A 22,141-nucleotide genomic window follows, 5' to 3' on the forward strand; every position below is an offset into this window, starting at 1 on the left:
TGTTGATCGATAAGGTTGACACGGGGGGCGTCTCCGACGGGATCCTCGGGAAGCGGTCACCAGCACGGGGAACGGCACGTGCTGCTTGAAATCGTGACAACAAGCCGTCCGCAAACAGACTGAAACTCATTATTGTTGCTTTCTCTCTCTCTTTCCACAAAAAGTGGGAAGTGGCCCAAGCCTTCTGCCATATGCTCCTCTCATGCTCATAAATGCTTGCGCGGAATGGTTTGTTCGGTACTTTGTTTTGCTTTGTCGTTTATACACGCTGAGGCTATGGCGGCTCCCGAACAGTGTCACCGAATGAAGCGTGTATGAAGCGCAATTGCAGGGCGCCGTTCTATCGACAACGAAATGCCGACGAGATGAATCGAGAGCCTTAATTGGTCGTCTTAATTTTGTATGCTGCCTTATCCTTTAGCACGCTTTCCGCTGCCGCTAAAGTATGTATATTGCACGGGTTGTAAAAGAAATTATCTCGTTTTTATTGTTGTTTTATACTTGCTTAAATTTGATCGAAAGAGATACTCCTGTAAATTTTCTGCTCGCTCATCACGTCGGCAATCGTCCAAACTGCACCTCGGGTTCCCATCCAAGAGCGCCGTCAGATTATTTGCTACTTTTCACGGAAGAATATTCGCTTAGGGCCTCCCGAATTCATCTGGCATTAAGGGGCAGGTATTCAACCCTGCAGTAACAATCAGCTTGTCCCCGCACGGGGCACCTTGAGTAATCTTAGTGACGGTGAGCAGCGACACCGCGGGCCCCGAGCTCCCAGACATAAGCCGTGTCCAACCGTGGCGAGGTGTTGAAAGGTAAAGGGTAGAAGCCGTAAACGGTGGCCGCCGGAGCCTTGGTCAAGCTCCGGCCAATGGGCTCCCTGCTTGTCGACCAGGCAGGGAGCTCCGGGACCTCTTTGACTACCAGGGTAAGGTCAAAGGAGAAAGTACCCCCGTCTCCATGCTTTTATACTATGCCGTATGGTATTTTCAAACCCCCCCCCAACCGTGATCGGCCCCCTAAAAGGGGCCGCACCGAAGTATCGTTTCCCCCATTGCCATCTCTGACATTTCCTGAACCGGATAATTTTTTCTCGATTTCTTGTGATGGAATCGCTCAATCTAACCCACCCTCTTGCATCTCAGTCAGTCTTCTTGATCGCCAAGTATCTTGAAGCCATAATAGGAAAATCATATAAGTGCAAAAAACAAAGGTCTGGTAAATGAAATAAATGACAAGCAGCAGTCTGCAAAGCTTCTAGCTCAGACTAGACTGGCTGATCTCGACATCAGGGTCACACCCCATCGGAGCCTCAACAGCTCGCAGGGTGTGATATCCGAGACAGATCTGAACGAAACGGATGCGGATCTCCTTGCCGGCTTGAAGGATCAGGGCGTCACTGCCGTGAGACGCATCACCATCCGTAGAGACGACAAGGAGATTCCCACCAAGCACATCATCTTGACTTTTGACCGCGCAGTTCTCCCACAACACATAAATGCAGGTTTTATCCGTTGCTCCATCCGTCCGTACATCCCGAACCCGCGGCGCTGTTTTAAGTGCCAGCGGTTCAGGCACGGTACGAACTCTTGCCGTGGCCGAACGACGTGTGCAAAATGCGCGGAGCACGATCATCCGAGCGAGAACTGCCCATCCGAAACCCTCACTTGTGCAAACTGCGGGGGGCCGCATGCGGCGTACTCCCGCAAGTGCGAAAAATTCCAACTAAAAAAAGATCATAAACCTTAAGGTCACTGAGAACATCACCTTTCCAGGGACGAGAAAGAGGTTCGCCTCTTACCCCCTGGGGAGGTACGCCGACGCAGCTCGCCGGGGGGCGGAGCGGCGTCTTGTGTCCACAGGGACCTAGTTCAGCGAGTCTGACCTGGTCCCTCCCCCACACCCCCCCTGGGGTGCCTCAGGCAGCCCAATCCGTTGCCACGCCGCTTGCTGAGGCAGCAGCGGTTGTGGTGACAGCCTCTTCTGTAGGGACCGGTGCCGCTCCCGCCGCTGCCTCCAGTGCGTTGCAGGGTGCCGACCGGATGGACACCGGGGGCCCCGCATCGGCTCCCACCGCCACCGCACCTCCCGTGCCACCTCTGGTGCACCGGACGCCCTCGGCGGTGGCGGCTCAAACGAAGGCCTCCCGAAAGGGGGCCAAGTTCGGGGGGCCTGGTCCGCCGGGCACCCTTCTGGCATCCGACGAGGAGATGGATGTCACGCCGTTACTGCCTGCAACGCAGCGCAAGGAGCGGCCTCCGATGTCCAAGCCGACAGAAAAGCCTAAAAATCCTAGAATAACAGCCCCGAAAGACGACACATGAACAAACACGCACACACTCCAGTTATTCTTACATTTAAATAATGGGAAATAAAACATAATCCAATGGAACTGCAGAGGCCTCCTTAAAAATCTTGACGATGTGTATGAGATGCTGCATGCCAATCAGCCAAGTATCATGTGTCTCCAGGAAACTGACCTCAATTCTAAACAAACAAATTTCTTAAATAGGCACACGGTATTCAGAAAGGACAGGGTTGGCTGCACACACTCTTCAGGAGGTGTGGCCATTATCGCCCGGAAATCATTAGCATGCCACATTGACCTCGAGGCTGTAGCGATCCGTACAATAATATTTAATAGGTTGATAACGGTATGCTCCATTTACATCTCTCCTGATTTTACACTTCTGAGCTGTGATTTCGAGGCACTGGTTGACCAGCTGCCCGAACCATACATACTAACAGGCGACCTTAATGCGCACAACTCTCTTTGGGGCTCCTCCAGAACGGATGCCCGAGGTCGCCTGATAGAGAAGTTTTTAAATGCAGAGCATTTCAGTAACTCACGATGTCACCCGCGTTGACGTCCGTAGTCCGCATCGCTCCCCCTACACTATATAAAAAAATAATACTTACCGGCGCCAGGTTTCGATCCCACGACTCTGCGGGCGGAACGCAAGGTACATGGTGCTCTACCCACTGCGCCAGAAAGCCGACACAGAATGGAAGGTTACGAACGCGCCTTATATCCTTGACTCATTCAACCGTGGGCCATAGGTGCGCCCTCTCCCCCGCGTCCTCCTCGCCTTCTCTCCGCTCGCAACACCCTCTCTCGCCGCGTTCGGTTCGGGCGCACAACAGGTGGGGACGTGCGCAACACCCTCTTTCGCCGCATTGGGTTCGCGCTGAGCAACAGTCGGTTTACGCGCAAGAACAGGTGGAGGCGCTCGCATCGCGCTCTCTCGCCGCGGTCGGTTTGCGCTTAAACCACATATGTCGTTCGCGCGCGCTCCGGTCGCTAACATCTGTGGCGTGATCGTGACGTCAACATCACGCGTTCGTGTGGTGGCGCGATTTCGGCGCTATAACAGTCTCTCGCGAGGGGCATTGGATTGGATTCGATTGGATTGGCTTGGATTGGCTTGGCTTGGCTTGGGTTGGTTTGGATTGGATTAAAGTGGACTGTGTTGGATTGTGTTGCGTCATAGCCGCGCCACGTTGCGTCATAGCCGCGGCAGGGGGTTCACGGCACGTTTCACGTTTCACCATCGACTTCATCGACAATGTCTACGCTGGAAGACAACAATTACAACAACAACCAATACGTAATCCATACGAATTGCAGGCGCGCCCCCCGCGCAAATGCTCTGCATTTGATCGAGCCCCTCGCGAGGGGGATGTTTCTTTTTGTTAACTCGTGCGATAAATGGAACATGAAACTAAACGTCTCAAAACCCAACTGCATGCACATTCAGCCGGAAACGGTCAAATATAGTTATTTACATCCTCCGGAGCATGCCTTTTCAACAAAAAACAGCCTACATACCATAACTTAGGACACAATACATTCTCGGATCTTGACTTGGCTATTGGTTCCGCAGTTCTCTTTCCATGTCTTGAGTGGGGTGTGGGCACGGACCCATATGGTAGTGACCATTTCCCCACTTCATTAACGTATATGGGTATAGGCCCGAGCAGTCCATCTTCCCATCAAAAGTTTAATGAATCAAAAGCAAACTGGAGCACATTCGCAGAAACATCTAAACAACCCCACACATCCATAAAACACCTACACGTGGAGGAAGCCGTCCAATTCGTCACGGCGCACATCCTCGACGCCGCCGAAAAGTCCATTCCCCAGGCCTCCAGTGCGTCCCGCACCCCAAGGAGGCCCTGGTGGAACGAGGACTTCAGGTGGGCTCGAGAGGCCCAGAACAAGGCGTGGGGTGTCCTTCGCCGGTACCCCATGTCAGATAACCTCATTCCTTTTAAACGGGCAAATGCTTTTGGGAAGCGAGTGCGTGGTGAGGCGAAAAGGGAGAGATGGCGCGCCTTCCTCACTTCCATCAACTCATACACTGACACACACAAAGTCTGGACATGAATACGAAAACTAAAAGGACAACAGACACACAGCCTGCCCCTGGTTAGTACAAGAGGGGACACACTGGAAGACCAGGCTAACACACTTGCACAACACTTCGAACACGTGTCCAGTTCAGCACACTGCACAAACACTTTCATGAAACACAAAACATCTCTAGAAAAGAAGTCCCTTCGTGATAACAAGAAGTCGCACACTTCTTACAATTCTCCTTTTTCAATTCATGAGCTGAAGGTTGCTCTGAGCACATGTAAGCCTTCAGCTCCAGGTGCAGACAAAATCACATACACCACGATACAACACCTACACCCAGACACTCTTGAAACACTCCTACATCTATACAACAACATATGGCTTTCGGGGCACATTCCTCGCTCTTGGAGGGAGGCCATAGTAGTGGCTTTTCTGAAGGAAGGAAAGGACCCTTCCTCTCCCGCTAGTTATCGGCCCATCGCCCTCACAAGCTGCCTGTGCAAGCTCCTCGAGAAGATGATAAACAGGAGACTCGTGTACTTTCTTGAGTACAATGGTCTTCTCGAGAGCTGCCAGGCAGGCTTCAGGGCGGGGCGGTCCACCAACGACCAACTTGTCGCGCTGGAGGCCTATATAAAGGATGCTTTCCCCCACAAACAATATTGTATGACGGTATTCTTTGATCTGGAAAAAGCGTACTATACCGCGTGGCGGTATGGCATCCTAAGCGACCCCAAGTCCTTCGGCATGGCAGGTAACATGATGAACACACTTACCAGCTACTTGTCTCAAAGAACCTTTCGGGTGCGAGTTGGAACTGCATTCTCTAGGGTTCATGTGCAGGAAAATGGAGTGCCGCAAGGTGGAGTTTTAAGTTGCACCCTTTTTATTGTGAAAATGAATTCCCTTAGGAAGGCGCTGCCACCGTCGATTTCCTGTTCAATCTATGTAGACGACGTTCAACTCTCCTTTAAATCCTGTAACTTGTCTGTCTGTGAGCGCCAGGTCCAGCTTGGTGTTAACAAGCTAGCTGGCTGGGCAGATAGCAATGGTTTTAAATTTATTCCCGGGAAGTGCGCTTGTGTTGGCATCCGGCCGGATCCAGACATTCAACTCAATGGTGTCTCGATTCCTGTCAAAAAGGAACACAAGTTTTTAGGTATAATCTTTGACGAAAAGCTCACATTCACCCCCCACATAAAACAACTGAAACATAAATGCTTAAAGACAATGACTATACTGAAGGTTCTCTCGCACATTTCTTTTGGCGCTGACAAACAACTTCTTTTACGTGTTTTTACCAGCTTGATAGGTTCACGATTGGACTATGGTAGCGTTGTTTATGGGTCAGCAAGTAAAACATCCCTCAAAATGCTCGACCCAGTGCTCCATCTCGAGCTCCGCCTGGCGTGTGGCGCCTTCCGCACTAGCATGGTCGAAAGCCTCTATGTGGAGTGCAACGAATGGAACCTACAACGTCAGCGAGCATACACAGATCTCCTTTATGCCTTTAAAATTTCATCCATGCCACACCATCCTTTTAAATCAGTTTTTCATGATACATCCATTACTGAACTCCTTTTAAATCGACCATCGTTCTCTGCGCCCTTCTCTTACAGAGTTAGACAGGAAGTGTCAGAGCTTTCTGTCTCCTTTTTAGATACAATCCAAAGTTCTCTAACAGATTTTATAGCACCATGGCATCTCCGCCCTGTATCATGCGACACATCTTTCACACATGTAGATAAAAACCGAGCTCCCACATGTGCAATTCTGCAGCATTTCTTGTATTTGCAGCAGAAGTACCAATGTTCTGAATTTTATACGGACGCTTCTAGAACTGCCACCTCTGAGTCCTGCGCGGCGCATGGGCCCGGCCTTAGTGTCACGAGAACTCTTAACAGTAATACAAGTATCTTTACGGCACAGGCTTATGGTGTACTTCTTGTTGTTAATCATATACTTCAAAGCCACATCCCACAATCCATTATCTATGCAGATTCCCTCAGTGTTGTGCGGGCATTGTCATCCACAAAGTCTTCAAAGAATCACGTTGTAAATCTTATCATCAAAGGTATTGTGTCTGTGTATGTCCACAAATTTGAACTCGTCCTTTGCTGGGTCCCTTGTCACTGTGGTATAGCCGGGAATGAAGCAGCGGATCGAATAGCTGCTGCTGCTACACTATTGAACACAGTAGACATAACCACATTACCCTACACCGACGTGAAACCACACATTAGACAACAACTTCGAAAAACATGGCAAACACACTGGAGCGAACAGACAGACAAGTTACACGTAATAAAACCACTCTTAGGACCATACCCCACCGACTCACGTAATAGATACACTGAAGTCGCCTTGGCTAGATTACGGATAGGGCACACACATGCAACGCACTCGCACCTGCTCACTGGATCTCCAAGACCTCTGTGCAGCAGGTGCGGAGAGGCCCTATCCGTGATCCACATCCTCATACAATGTAAGGCACTCGACATTACACGACGCAAACACTTCCCACAACTACACACACGACATATTCCACCACACCCGTCATACTTTTAGGGGCGAAGCTCCGTAAGACGTGGGTCTGTCCATTCTCGACGTATGTATGTAGCCACCTCTAGTTTAGTTCTTGGATTGTTTACTAGATGGCGTGGATACCTCTAGTTTAGTTCTTGGATTGTTTACTAGATGGCGGTACTTGTATATGATGAAAAGATGCGCTTGGATTGTTTACTAGATGGCGTGGCTACCTCTAGTTTAGTTCTTGGATTGTTTACTAGATGGCGGGGAGCGTTGTAATAAAATCCGTTCGCTGTTGGCGCGCGCTCGGAGTCGCCCGATGGATAAGGCTGCAGATGTGCGAGCCCGCGAGGCAGAAGCGCTCCGTGAAGCTGCGCGACGCCGCCGCCAAGATCCTGCCGTACGAGAGCGGGAGGCCGAAGCGTGTCGTCTGGCTGCGCGACGACGCCGCCAAGATCCCAGCGTTCGAGAACGAGAGGCCCAAGCGTCACGGCAACAGCGCGAGGACCTTGCCGTACGCGAAGCGGCACGGCTGCGGCGCAAAGAGGATCTCCAAAACGTTAGAGAACGGGAAGCGGCGAGAAAGCGCGCGTATCGGCAGGCAGACCCCGATGCAGTGAGAGCTCGTGAGGCGTCTGCAAAACGCATCAGGCGAGCTCAGCCCCAAGGTGCCGACGCGCGGTTTAAGCGAGACTTTCTAGACGTTACGTTCGGACACAGATGTAGTGGGAGAACTTTCACTGAAGAGTCACGGTTTTACCGATGATTTCCCCTCAGGAGCTTCGCCCACTCATCATCATTCACCCCGTGGATATGCTGTGAATTTTTTTAGGAGATGATGCCATGTTCTCTATTCAGCGCACTTTTAAGTTCCTATCATTTCTTACAACTCATCTCATACCACCCATAATTTTACCCCTGGTCCTATTCACCAGCCACCTTATTTATTTTTTAACCACTCATATTCTTCACCCTGGCCCTTTACACCAGCCGTGCTCATAGTCATTAACTGATTTTATGGTTCCCTCCTCATCAAATAACTTTGTATTTGGCGCTCTTTGCCCATGTCGGCCTTGCGCCATTAAATTTAAACCATCATCATCAACAATCAGCTTGTCATTCGCTTCTGTTTTGGACCTTGTCCTTGCGCTCCGCTGGCCATCTGCAAGCCGGCCTTCTTAATCCCTGTAAGCATGAACTGTTCGGGTAGCAGCATCCCTCAAACTATTAGTGAGCCCGAAAATTTCTCTTTAACGAATGCCTTCTACCAGTAGCGAATAATCTTAGGGCGTTCTGAGATTGGAACCCGAGGTGCCATTTGGACGAATGCCGACGTGCAGAGTTAACCGACAATTAAATGGCTATTTCCTTGGATCATTTTTAAGTAAGGAAGTAGACAGAAAAAAAAATCGCGCCCATCCACCCTGCGAATGTGGTTGGAAAGCGAAGCTGTAAACGGCATCCACAACGATTACCCATGCGACGTCACTTCAATTCACTCACGTCGCTGTACAAATAGGGAAACGTGAGAGAAGTGAAATGCACTAACCACACCCTTCATTACTTTAAAGGAGATATTCTTGGTAATGTTAAATTAATGCATGATGCATGAACGGTGGTTGGTTGAGTTATATTGGTGTAGCAGAAAAGTGGAAACTTGTCTTTATAAAAATAAAGCTCAAACCCGTTGTTAGACGATCTCACTTCTCCGTCTCTTCCGTCGCGGACGGAGGCGACTAGGTCGGCTGCAGAGACGGAGCAGGAGAAGGAGGAGGAAATACTTCTATTCAGATTTCTGAACAGCCCAGAGTGCGGCCCAGGGGAGTGGTTCCTCCTTCACTGTACTCCATATTCACTCCGTGCCGCCTCTGCTCTGTCCACCACATGAAGCTGTATAGGCAAAGAGGGGCTAGACAGCAACATCTCCCATTGCTCTTGTTGGGTGGTTGAAGGATAAAGAGGAGGGTGCTCAGGGCTAAAGTTGCACACCCCGATTATGTGGCGGAGTGTTCCTACTTCTGAGAAACATTTACATTCAGTGTCGTAGCGATTCGGGTGCATTGAAGGGGCCCTGAAAGGCGTTTTGAGCACACTAAATGAACTAGCTCCACCGTTAGATTGGGCCGTCAACGTCATCTGTGCCAAGTATTACTTTGGCATTACTATGCCAAGTATTACTTTTACGTGCAGCGGAAAGCTCACACTTTTGTTGCAAAGTTTGTCGCCCTTTTCTCACCCTTCCCTGCGTGTTTTTGGACGCCGCCATCTTCACATGTCTACGTCATCGATTCCCAGATGTTCGTCATGAGCTAGACATCCTGCTATTGTGCGACTTTCTCACGCACTTCCAGCAAAGAGATGAGTCGTCTGCTCAGCGTCGGCTCGCCGGCTGATCTGTCAGCGTAGTGCCGGTGTGCTTGGACATTTTACGACAAATGAAACAAGTTAAACAAACGCTTAACCGCTTGTGTTGAATGCAACACGGCCATAACACGACGTGGATATTCTCTTACCTGAGTACGTTCCATAAAGAAAGCGTTGAAGCCCCGTGGCACTTCTTTCGTGCAATCACTGAGAACGCCCTGAGCCGAATGCCCGGGTTTGACGCACACATTTTATTAAACTTCGAAACAATCCAGAGATGCGTTTCGAACGAACACAACGTCACAACATGCGTTGCAAGTCTGAACCGCGATTGACCGACGATGGGTTGCCTCCTCCTGCCCGTCGTAAATTCGGCACTCACCTCGCGCGCGGGTTGCGGGGACGAACAGCAAGTCACTTAACTCTGGCGCACAATCCGAGATGGCTTTTAGCCACGCACACTGCACATACACCATGCGAGGTTGAGTCGTACGTCGCCCGAGAAGAGATAATCCAGACCATGGGAAGCACTATCCACCCGCAGAAGCACAATGTCGCATTTCATCGCGAAACAAACGCGTCCACAACACACATGCCAAACGCATCGCTCACTTACCAATGGGAGTGAGTGGTACGCCTGCAGTGCCCACATGTCGCGAGGTGGGGCCCCGAGCTAAAACGGGATCACGCAACCGTAACTGACTTCGAGAGCGGTTTGTGCCTTGTTGCCAAGGCAACGGATGTTTGAGATTGTCAAAGAAATAGCGCTCGCGCCAGCGCTAGAAAGCTCAGAGCCGCGGCGGAGCATGTTTTCATACGTTGCCGCTCTCCACCACGCGTCGCCCCAAGCTGAACTGGTCACATGATTGAAGCGCTGGGTAGGCTACCGATTGGAGGAGAGGGCCAGAGTAGAAGGAGGGGGCTTGGATGGCCGGTCCGGGCTGATGCGTTTGGCATTGTAAAAATGGAAGAGGCGACGCACATGCACACACAGCTTCGGTCGCTGGCTTGGCTTAGCTGCAAGCTTCGTTCGGACAGTCAGCGATGTTACGACGATACAGATCTGCGTGAGGGTGACGTGCTAACCACTCGTCGTATTTAAAAACACAGGAGCAAAGAACTTGGTTCATCGGAATCAAATTACTGTCCACAGAAGAGCGCAACCATGGATGGTTGTCGCGCTAGTTGCCGCCATGTTGGAAACGCAGGCGGCCTCACGTGCGCACGGTAATTCGCTTAAACAGAGTCTGCTATTCTTCCGTCCGCTAAACGCAGAAGCGTCTTAACGTACGGCCCTGCAGAACAGAATTATTGACAGCAGTAAACTGGCCATGAAACTGGGGAACACTACTGACTGATTTTTCGACCGAATTGACTTTAACGATGATGTTGGTGACTTCTAGAGTTCGCTCAAAGTGGCCAAGGTTCCGGCGTGACACTCTCTCAGAAGCACAAGAACGTCTTCAATCTTAGGCCTAGGATTAGACTACATCTCCTGCACATAGCAGGAGAAGCACGAGGCACGCGGAAAGCACCGAGGTGACCCTACGGCAAAGACCACGGACAAGGCCGGCACTGGCGACAAAATTTTCACTACCACCTTGCACGAGTACATGGCATGCAAGAAATGAGCGGATGCGCGCTCGGTATGTGCACACGTCTACACCCATTTAGTCCTGAGACGTCGGTTCAAATAAACAAAGTGGGATCAGCAGCCACATGAACTACACAGAGTCTAAACAGAGTGCTAAAAACTATGCATACCAAGTGAAACAAAAAACGACAACTTAGCAGCTGTACGTTGTGGCCGCAAATCCCGTCTTGACAGCAGCGGTGATGTCTTAAGTAGGCTCTGGTGGCGCAGGAACTTGTGGCGTCAGGTCCGCGCACCCTCTCTTCGCGGCACGAGGCAGCCAAGCGGGTGAGGTGCGATGCGGCCCACATAGTTGAATACGCCGCCGGGGAGCTGATACCGGCATCTAGTGAAACGAAAAACGACCACTTAGCCGCTGTATGTTGTGGCTGCAAATCCCATTATAGTCAAATTCTTCGACTTTAAGGCTAAATCAGAAGTTCTACTGAATGCGTCGAAACTCAAAAACCTCGAATGGCCAAAGGTGTGGCTGGACGAAGATTTTTCACCTAAAATTCAGTTAGCCCGCCAAAATACCCGCGATTTCGTGAAGACAACCCGCACGGAAAATAAGAAATATAATATTCGCTTCAATAGCCTCAATAAGATCCGCAGACTGATGAAACAGCAGAGATGGTAGTCTTCACTATCTTGAGCTTGCATTTTGTTAGGCACGCTTTTTGCTGATGGTTAAAAAGCGAAGATTTGTCCTTGCAAACTGAGTTAAATCAGAGTCCACCATCCACCCTCCTAAAGTACCAAATCCACGCTGCCAAAGTCCACGTCAACTCAGCCAATGTCCAAAGCAAGTACTGAGCGCCCGAATGCTAAGACAGCGCGATGCGATATACGCCGATTTTATGACAGCGAGCGACCCAGGTTCGATTCCGACTACGGGAAGAGTTGTTCTGTTCAGGGGCGCACTCCCTGGAACTGATCGGGGGCTCCTCGCCACTTGCCCTCACATCATCTGGCCTCCCTCTCAACTTCGCCGAGCAGAGTTTTTTGTTAAGGTTCGGCACGGCCAGAGCTCAAGCTTTAAGAGCTCCACTGCTACAAGAAAGTCACAAAAGCCATGGGGCACCGTTATTAGCTTTCGAAACGCTTAAAGGCCAACTGCACTCATCTTTTTTTGTACACATTTAATCCAAATAAGCAGTCTAAGCTCTGAATATCAAAAATTAAAATGCTTGCAGCGCAAAAACGACGACGGACGAGTGAGGAACAAACGGGACGAGCGCTGTTCCTCACTCGTCCGTCGTCGTTTTTGCGCTGCAACCATTTTAACTATGTACCAACAAGCCTAACTGGTTCTCAATGTCTGACTATCAGCTTGGCGATATCCTAACCTTCGTAAGCACACAGCACGCTAGGTGACGTTGTTAAAGTAGCTCCGTGCAGACGACGTTGCACCTGGCGGAGAGTCGCCGAAGCAAGTTCCGAGAGGCCTGTGACGGAGCTTCGGGAACCTGTCCCGTGGAGCTTGGGCTTCTCCCGTGACTTGCACGGAGCTCAGCCGGGCGCAGGTTCGCGTTCGCCTGGGGTTTCTCTACTGCACTACCGCGCTGTACCACCATCGCCATCACATGTTTCGAACAAACCGCATAGGTAGCAAAATCCCCCGTTTTTTAAGTGCACTAAAAGAGAGTAGAAGCGTATACAAACTATGCGAGAGCTTGAGAACGTTCTGGAGCTAGCAAATCTCTTTTTACTTGGAAATAATATTTCTATTCAAAAAATAGCGCGACGTGCACACTTGCGTTACATTTGTCATTCCTATTGCATCTATCACAGAAAAAAAAGGATCTTTAATTAATTATTGACCAATTGATCTTCCGCGTCCAATATTTGCAATATTTTGGCTGGGCCAACGCCGCCTCCACCCCTTTGACCTGTCCAAAGTTTTGCGACCTAACTAGAAATGTTGTACACGCGGGTATAAACATTTCTGCGACTTCTGCCTCACTCGATAAGTGAACCAAAATTAGCCTTGCTCGTAATGACAAATACATCAGCACAAACATCGGCCGTCGTCTTCGCGAAGTGTTAAACCTAAAAAAACTGCTCCTTTCCTAAACAACCCTGTTTTTTTTGTTTCCCAAATGATTTATTTACTTTTGTGGAGCACTAGATTTAGTGTACTTAAAAGTTAAATGTTTTCAACAGCACATCTCTTTGGTGAAAGTAGAAAACAGCGGTAGATAGGTAACGTTTTTCGTGTTTTAATGCATAATTTTGCTGTAGAAGCTGGGTAATAATTTTAGGTCCCTTTTATACTTCATTTTCTATGTGGAGCAAGGCTAAAAATACTGGGCTGATATTCACGAAGTGTTTGCACGTAATGTATAGTAAAAATTGCGATTGATCTCCGCCAAGTGTACGGTTTATTCCCTTCAAAGAGAGCGACGTGACCGCCTAGGTGCCGGCTAACCAAAGCTGCTTTTCGATATCGTTCGATATCGTACGAGCTTTGTAAATCAGGGCCCGCTTTTTTACTGGCAATGCCAAGGATGGCTACAACGGCAGTTATTCTCATGTAAAAATAACTTTCGTACGGCCTACTTCTTTTCGATTGATAGCAACGCTATGCCGGCATTGCGCCGAACTCCATTATACTGGGCAAACGTTAGTGGGAGTTCTTCTGGGGAAATAACAGTGCGAAACGCGACGCTACCACACGCGCTTTAAGGCACCTCTGAGCGGCCGCCGGTTCCTCCGCAGCCGCCTCCGTTCCATCACGTACGTCGCTTCCAGCCGCCAGTAATGGCCGCCTATTCTATTCAGTTTCGGTTCCGAAAACGCCGATGCCGTGGGCCGTTTGCGTCGCTCGCGTTCATGTTGGAAACGTACTATTTTGCATTTCGCACTCCTTTTATGTGTACTATTAGGTGGCACTATTGTTGCATTGTCAAACCTTTGAGTGCAGTTGGCATCTAAAGATGTACGATCAATAAACGGAGCTCATTTTCTTATATAGTCAGCCAAGTGCTGACGTGCCTGCTTTGTACGTGTGCGAGACGAGGGATACAAGTTCTGGCGGCATCCCAAAGGTTGATACACCTTGTCATAGAAATTTATTAATCTTATCGGACTACCCTTCATTTACACGAAAATGAGCACTGGATATACGATATATAACTTATACGTTGTAATACCGGCCGGCTCCTAATCAAATGTATGTATCCCTACTATACATCATGTGCTTTTACTGCTCGTCGGTGCCGGCTCACTGTTAATCAGGCCATAATGTCTACACATCTCTTCTATGATTGCAGAGGAAGGACGGCGAACAATACACGAACAGTTCAAGTTATGTGAGCCTGTGAATGGAACGAATTTTCCACGTTTTCTTGAGTGGGTGCGGGACAGCCTCGTCGGTCTTGCCATGATTAATTACCCTTACGCATCGTCACAGACCCCAGTCTATCCAGTAAAGGTGAGAGGTGTTTTCTTTACACACACCAGTATGTGCGCATACGCTGTACAAAAGCCGTGCAACACCCCCGCCATCTTCTGAAGTGGCCCACAAGCCTGAAGTTCCACCAGAAATAATCCCTTTCCTAGAAAATAAAGGCAGACTTACGTTACTGATTGCGACACAACATTCGATTTGTTTGAGGGTGTTTGCTGCAGCGTGCCCGCCGCGGTGTCTCAGTGGATGCCCTTCTGTTGGAGGCGAAAAGTGGAAACGCCCGCGTGTCTCGGGGCTCGTTAAAGATGGTCAGAATTAGCCCTACGGCAACCTCATAGCACAAGTGCAGCTTCGGTGCGTTAAGCTCTGAAATCCATCAATCAATCTGCTGCAACGTAAAAGGAGCCAAGTGCATGGCTCAGATCCACTTCATGATGATCGTAGGATTTTTGTGGCGCAAGGCCAACTGAGCACAAAGAGTGCCAAGGAATAGTTCAGTTGAGTGGTATGACTACACTGGAAACATTGAAGTAAAAATAAAAGTAAAACGAAGCAAAAGGCAATGGCGATGACTGGTGTAAAGGGCCAGGTTGTCATCATGCATGATGAGCAATGAGATGTAAAAATTTCTGTCGGTGACAAACTCAACCCTTTTGATGGAAAGCATGGGCTCGTCTCCAAAAAAGTAGGATGGCTATAGAGACCGGGCGGCCGTTGTATGGCACCACCGTCGCTTCAGTGAACAGTGCCGCCCGTGGCGAACCGCTCCTCAGTGGAATGCCGGTAGTGATAAGCGCAGTGTAGTTGTGCATGACTTTCTGTCGTTCTGATGCGGTGCGGCTTGCAAGGCGTACATAACCACGAGAACTTTTTTGAGATCGTTAAATCTTGAGTGTGGAGGTTACCTTTACGAGGCATGCCATGTGTTTGATTTGCGCCACAGTCCGTAACTACAAATAGCAGACGACGCTCAATGCGCGAGGCAGGAAGTCAAGATGGAAGTGAAAGTTCATTCCTTCGTGCAGATTTTTTATGCCTTCATGCAGTTTGGCGTATCGAGGAATAAATTGCAGCTATGTGCTTCTACAAAGCCGGTGTGGGCAGCCGATCAAGGAATGCTGCGGCGCTGGCCTTTCATGTTGATGACGAAACGCCGTCGTGCGCATACGAGACAAAGTTGGAAGGTGCCTTCTAAGATATACTCCCAAACAGAAATTGTGATGGACGACGCTTTGTACCTTCTTTAACTACAGTAGAAATGTGTTTACTTTCACACAACTACGCTTACTACAGTCATCGGGAATCATTTACAGAATAAATTCAGCATGATAGTAAAACGTTTCCTTCTTGTGGAGAAAAAGCATTGTCTTACAATAATTGAAATTCTTGGTGGCTGCAGAGGTACACAGCGCAATTTTAAAGCTCCGACGCGGAACAGCTCCCGGCTCCGACAAAATCACCAACAAGATACTAAGACACCCAGACGGCCAAGCCCTCGACGCAATCACGACACTCTTCAACCACCACTGGAAGGCAGGGACCTTTCCAACGACATGGAAACATTCTAACATCTCGGTAATCCCTAAACCTTCCAAACCAATCGAACTGGAAAACCTCCGTCCAATTTCCCTTACGTCCTGCTAAGGAAAACTTATCGAGCACATAATACATAACCGAATTACGACACACCTCGAAGAACAAGACCTATTCCCACCCAACCTCATAGGGTTTCGCGCACGGCTATCGACTCTGGAAAGCACACATTCAAATTTACCACGACATCATTCAAGCTCCTTCCAAAAAAGACAATGCCGCAATCCTAGCGACACCAGGCCTTTGATCACATCTCCCACGCAGCAATACTACAAGCGATCACATCTCTCAACGTAGGGCAACGCACACAGAAGTACTTGCTCACTTTTCTCACTGACAGGACTGCCACACTCAGATTAGGCCACCTCATTTCTCCAACCTTCCCAATGTCAGCGAGAGGCACTCCTCAAGGGACTGTCCTCTTGTTCCTGCTTTTCAATCTGGCAATGATACCCACTGCACGCAGCCTGGAAAACATACCGGAACTCAGATCTACAATATACGCAGACGACATTACCCTATGGGTACTCCTCGGTAGCGACGCACACATTGAGAAGGTCCTCCAACTGGGAACCACGGCAGTCGCACACACAACACAGCAAGCCGGTCTCATATGCTCGGTGCACAAATCCTAACTTTTAATCCTACACCATCCACGAACAACATCCCCCGCCAAACACAACATCCATATAGCAATTAATAATCACCCCATTCCGCATGTAAGTAAAGTACGCATCCGAGGCCTTACGATTCAAGCAAATAGAAGCAAAACCCTCATACAACGCGCCCTTCGAAATCACACTCTACAGACCATTGGACTCATAAAACGAATAACAAACGGACACCACGGAATATCCGAAATGGAACGCCTCAGACTTGTGCAAAGCTTCATAATAAGCCGTTTCTGCTACCATCTACCATACACGAATCTGCCGAAAGCCAACAAAAACGACTTGGACGCGCTACTCCGCAAAGCCTACAGAGCCGCGCTGCTACTGCGTCCCTCTCCCCCCCCCCCCCCCCGCACGCCCAGACTCCAAGACTACTCGCCCTGGGTGTCCATAACACCATTGACGAACTTGTCGAGGCCCACAGAACAGCTCAAATAAACACATTGTCTCAATCCCTCCAGAGACGAAGGATCCTCCAGGGGATTAACCTCAACCCACCAGTACCCCTCGACCCACACCTCAGGTCATTTCAAACACCTACGTCAACTTATCAAGATCAGGCAAATTCCTTGAAACATGCACACAACCTTCCATTCGGCCAGACGACAAGCTAGAGCAAGACACCACAACACCCACTACCCACCTTCGGAGCACACGCTGTACGTGGAAGCAGCACAGTATCACTCTAAGGAAGCCTTCACTGCAGTAGTGCTTACCTCACTCACGGATGCACCAACCAATTGCATAACCATTTTCACTAACTCCCCGGTGACAGCGGAGGAATCGGCAGTGGCCCTCGCCCTCACACAAACCGCCACCCCCATGAAAATTCTCACCGATTCCCAACAAGCTATTCGCAACTTTGCCAAAGGCACCATATCTAAAGTAGCACTGCAAATCTTGCGGAAGAAGCCCCCCACCCAACCCGTGTCGCTGCTGTGGACCCCGGCCCACACTGGCATAGGCGGTAATGAGGCAGCCCACCATCAAGCTCGAGCGCTGACCACCCGAGCAGGCCTCTCTTTTCCGACTAATAACGGTGCCCCGACGGCTTCTCGGTATGCACATCTAACATATCGAGAAGTCGCCCAGCACTACCGACTCCTCCGCAGGCACTATCTCCCACCGCACCCGTCGCTAAAGCACGCTGCCGCCAACATGTGGCGCGTCCTACAAACTCACTGCTTCCCCCACAGAACCACGCTCACACACACGCACCCGCACAAGTTTCCAACACCACACGGCCCTCATTGCCACCAACGTCATACCCACTTTCATTCACTGTGTGAGTGTCCCTCCTACCTCCTACCCCACGCCCCACCACTGGGAACAGGCCTTGGGTAGCTCGGACTTGGCGGTTCAGGAAACTCTAACCGCACGGGACCTTGCGGTCACCGAAGCCGTACGGGATTCGGCCATCCCTCCCCCTTAAATCCCAGTTGTAAAAGAAAGCTGTTCTCTCTCTCTCTCCTTCTCAAAAGATTCTTAATAAAACAAAAACAATACTGATTTCAATGGGGCGCCTAGTTTTATAAAGATGAGAAAACTTCGCGAGCGGGTCGGCGATCCCCGGTCTGAAGGTGTTTCTACACCTGACGAGTCTACACCATAGAAAAGCAATGCCGATATCGCGTCGCCCTCACTTAATCCCTCGCAGGTAAACTTCATCTGCCCTTGCCGTTCAAAGTTCGTAGGTGCACCCACGTTTCGGGCAAACGACTAATCGAAGTTCGTATCATTACCAATATCAAGTTGTTGTTGTTTTTTGCTATTTCTCATTATAAATCGGGCACAAACACCGTTGTGCGGCGTGACCCTTGCGAAATCGGACCGTTAGCCGGCCCTCTACATGCCTAGCGGTTAAATCATTTATCGGGCTTGTTTTCACCATTCGCTTCGTAAAACGGGCATTTAGCTGATCTTCATCGAAAGCTACCTCTTCAATTTCTAGTTTCAACCTTGCCTGATGGATCGACCGGTCGGGTTCACACCCGGAGGCCAGGTGTTGTGCAAATGAGGAATGCATCAATATAAACGTCTATCATGCACCGTTCTATTCTATTCTGTTTTGTGCGCTCTGTTCTAATATACTCACTGGCAGTTCAACAGAATGCAGCAACGCATGCGTCTCCTTGTGGGAACAGGGTAACAGCGGAAGAAGTCTTTAAGGGCGTGTATGCAGAGAGCGAGGCGACAGCAGGACGGTTTGGAGCAGAAGCCCGAGTGCCCCGAAACTTTAAGCGCCAAATGCACCGGCCAAACAGTCCTGAACTCCAGAACAGTACTTGTAGCATCTGATTTTAAACTGTCTAATTTAAACTGTTTGCTCTGAGCACGGAAAAAAAAAATATTTAGGCACACCGAAATTTGCTTTATACGTCTACTGCATCAACAACGGCGTCGAGGGAACGAGCAAGATTTCAAGACGAAGCACCGAGAACAAGTTAAGAAATACTGTCTCGTCGATAACTTTGACAATTAAGTGAAGCCTAACTTTCGCTCTCCAGCGCGAATCAACACGAACTTTAGTGGATACTCGGTATCTCCTTGCTTTCGCTGAGGCGATCAATCCCAATAGCAATCGCGCTCTGCAGACGGTTATCATAGTCCCCGCGACGACTTGGTCCCTGACCGTATGGCGCTAAATGCGCTCGTTTAGCGTGATTTGGCGTGTGAGAACGATGCTTCCTTCGAAGATGCTTGACAATCGTCTCTTTGGGCGAGGTATGTTTTCGCAGCATCGTTAAAAAAATAGACAAAAGGGGCAAAGAGCGTTCGCAGCGATCACCGCTTTGCGATGCGTGCGCTTGTAGACACATGTTGCTTTTATGACAGTGTAAATGACAGGACGGGGAATAGGTCTGCTGAAACAAATACGAATTTTAATGCGTGGCATTCTTTGCCGAGTACGACCCAACCACGAGCGTGTAACGGCCTACATTTTCACAAAAATGCAAATATCGCAGAAGTTCCACCAGTAATCGCTATAATGGCGTAAATGGCGATAACTGGTCCCACGAAATTTTTCAAAAGTAAGAAATAAAAAAAATACAAAGAAAATTACGGGAAAAGGCAAACCGCGTATCCCATGGAATTTACACAATAACGCATATTTCACGATATTTCTACCTGCGAAGTTTTGAAAAACTGAAAAAAACAAGAAAATATACAATAATTACGGAAAATGGCGAACCTGCATTTCCACAATAATGCAGATTTCGCGAAGGTTCCAAATGTAATCGTTGTAATAAAGTAAATGGCGGTAATTGGTTGGACGAATTTTTGAGAACTAAAATATAAGAATAATATTTTAAAAATACGAAAAATATCAGAACGTACACCGCATGCCATTTACACAATAATGCAGATTTCGCGAAGGTTCCACCTGTAATTGTTATAATAGCGTATATACACATTATCAGTCGAATGAAATTTTCAAAAAAAAACAAAAAAAAACACCATAAATGGAAAATAACGAACGGTGTAACGCCCTGCATTTCCACAATAATGCGAATTTCGCGAAAATTACAAATGTAACCGCTGTAGTAACGTAAATGGAGTAATTGGTCGGACAAAAATTTCGAAAAACTAAAAAATAGGAAAAATATAAAAAATTGTGGAAAATGCCAAAAGGTATACCGCATGACATTTCCACAATAATGCAGATTTCACGAAAGTCGACCTGTAATAGTTATATTACCGTAAATGGACATAATTTGTTGAACAAAATATTTAAAAACTAACAGAAACCTTAAAAATATAAAATAAGCGGACAATGGCGAACCGTGTAACGCCCTGATTTCCACAATAATGCAGATTTCGGAAAAGTTCCACATGTATTCGTTGCAATAACGGAAATGAAGATAATTGGTCAGGCGAAATTTTGAATAACTAAAAAACACGAAAAGTATTAAAAATTAGTGAAAATGAAAAAACTTATAACGCATGGCATTTCCACAATATTGAACATTTCGCGAAAGTTTAACCCGTAATCGTTATAATAGCATAATTGGAGATAATTGGTGGGACACTATTTAAAAAAACAAAAAATTGTCTGGAATAAGTTCACACTTAATAGAGGCAGCATAAAAATGCTACGCGTTAGTAGATAATTCTCTGAATTTCTGCAGAATTTATTTCGTACTCTTTCTCCGGAACATGTATCCCTTAACTTTACATGATTATCTGTTCGGCGCAAGACCATTGTTTCAAAAACTTATTTTCCTTCTCTTCCATAAATTGTTACCGTTGTGTGACGTAGCAGGTTCTTGTAATCGTTCAGAAGGGAAAACAGCTTTCCCATTCTTCTAGAGGATAGTCCTTGAATTCTCTGCAATTTCAACCCCCTCCCACGTCTGCCCTGGCCCAAGGGTTCGCCCCCTCCAGGCGAACTCCTGCGGACCCCCACGGAGGTGGATGAGGTCACCCGCGCCGTGTGTGTTCCGAGACAGGACGCCTTGTCGCTGATTGGTGAGCGAACCACCCGGAGCGTCGCTGTGGAAAGCACTGGTCTTCTTCTCATTGACCACTTCTTTAGCGGTAATTTCTGGAACCACCTTAGTACGATAGTAATTAGACGTCGTGTTCGCCTCATCGAGATCCTCACGTAATACCAGACGTATCGTGTGGTTTCTTATAAAGCAAATTGCGGCTAGTGAGTCCTAGATAATGTAGTTGTCTGTGAAAGGTACTTGGACGATGGTTTGAACAATGTGACCTTTTGGTGTAATTTCAAGCTTTTTTGAATTTGTAGGGTTGTACAGGTGTCCACATGCTTAGAGTATGGGGCTAGGTAACACCTTGCTGAACAGCTTTTTCCCTTTAGAGTGCATAAATACGTGGATAACGGAGTCGTCATTTCTTTAGGTGGCGTGCGGCCTTCTGCGTGATTCCCAGGATAAGACTGACCACACAATAAACGCCATCGCAAAGGCAGTTGGGTTCTTCCGAAACACCACAGGCAACACTGAGTGCTATGCCGCGACGTCTGAAACTGAAGACATCGCATGGGAGTATCAAGTAGGTCGGCCGTGCTTCACGGTCACTGACCGTTATGGCAGTACTGATGAAATATCTTTCGTTGAGTTTATTTTGCTGGGTGCCTACGAGCCAAGTAATCCATTAATAAATTATTTACAGCCTCGTTTATACGTGTCAGTTTCGGCTTCGATCAAATTAACACCGAGGCGGCCACCATTGACAGGAGGGCGCTCATGACTAGAGACCGGAACTTTAGGCACGAAAAAGTGTGGCTTTAGGCACCTATATTAGGCAGTGAAAAGCGCCATTTAGGCATTTATAGGCACCAGATATTGTCATTTAGGCACATATAGGCTCAATTCGTATTTACTTGAGCAGCATATTTTGCTACAAATTTATGACTTGCAGTAAAAACTGCCAACAAGTATTGTAGTGCGGGAAAGTAATTTTATTTTATGCGTGAAAATAAGCCACACGAGTTGCTATTTTAACAGATTTACGTGAAATGCAGGGTGATTCCAAAACAAAACAAAAGCTTAAAACAAATGGCAGCCACACCCATCGCAATTACTTGCGGATTGAACTTGTACCACATTGAA

General features: G+C 48.3%; 1 protein-coding gene across 1 annotated transcript in view; it reads left to right on the forward strand.

The window, feature by feature from the left end:
- Positions 1 to 22,141, forward strand: part of LOC144164796 (lysosomal Pro-X carboxypeptidase-like) — a 155,288-nt gene that overhangs the window by 73,229 nt on the left and 59,918 nt on the right. The window contains exons 6-8 of the mRNA XM_077695064.1: positions 14,162 to 14,322; positions 20,933 to 20,995; positions 21,429 to 21,581. Of these exons, the coding sequence (XP_077551190.1) occupies positions 14,162 to 14,322; positions 20,933 to 20,995; positions 21,429 to 21,581 (377 nt within the window). The remainder of the gene's footprint in view (positions 1 to 14,161; positions 14,323 to 20,932; positions 20,996 to 21,428; positions 21,582 to 22,141) is intronic.

This window comes from Haemaphysalis longicornis, unplaced genomic scaffold, assembly GCF_048455015.1.
Source record: "Haemaphysalis longicornis isolate Haplotype H1 unplaced genomic scaffold, Haemaphysalis longicornis Haplotype H1 scaffold_14, whole genome shotgun sequence".
NCBI classification, from domain to species: domain Eukaryota; kingdom Metazoa; phylum Arthropoda; class Arachnida; order Ixodida; family Ixodidae; genus Haemaphysalis; species Haemaphysalis longicornis.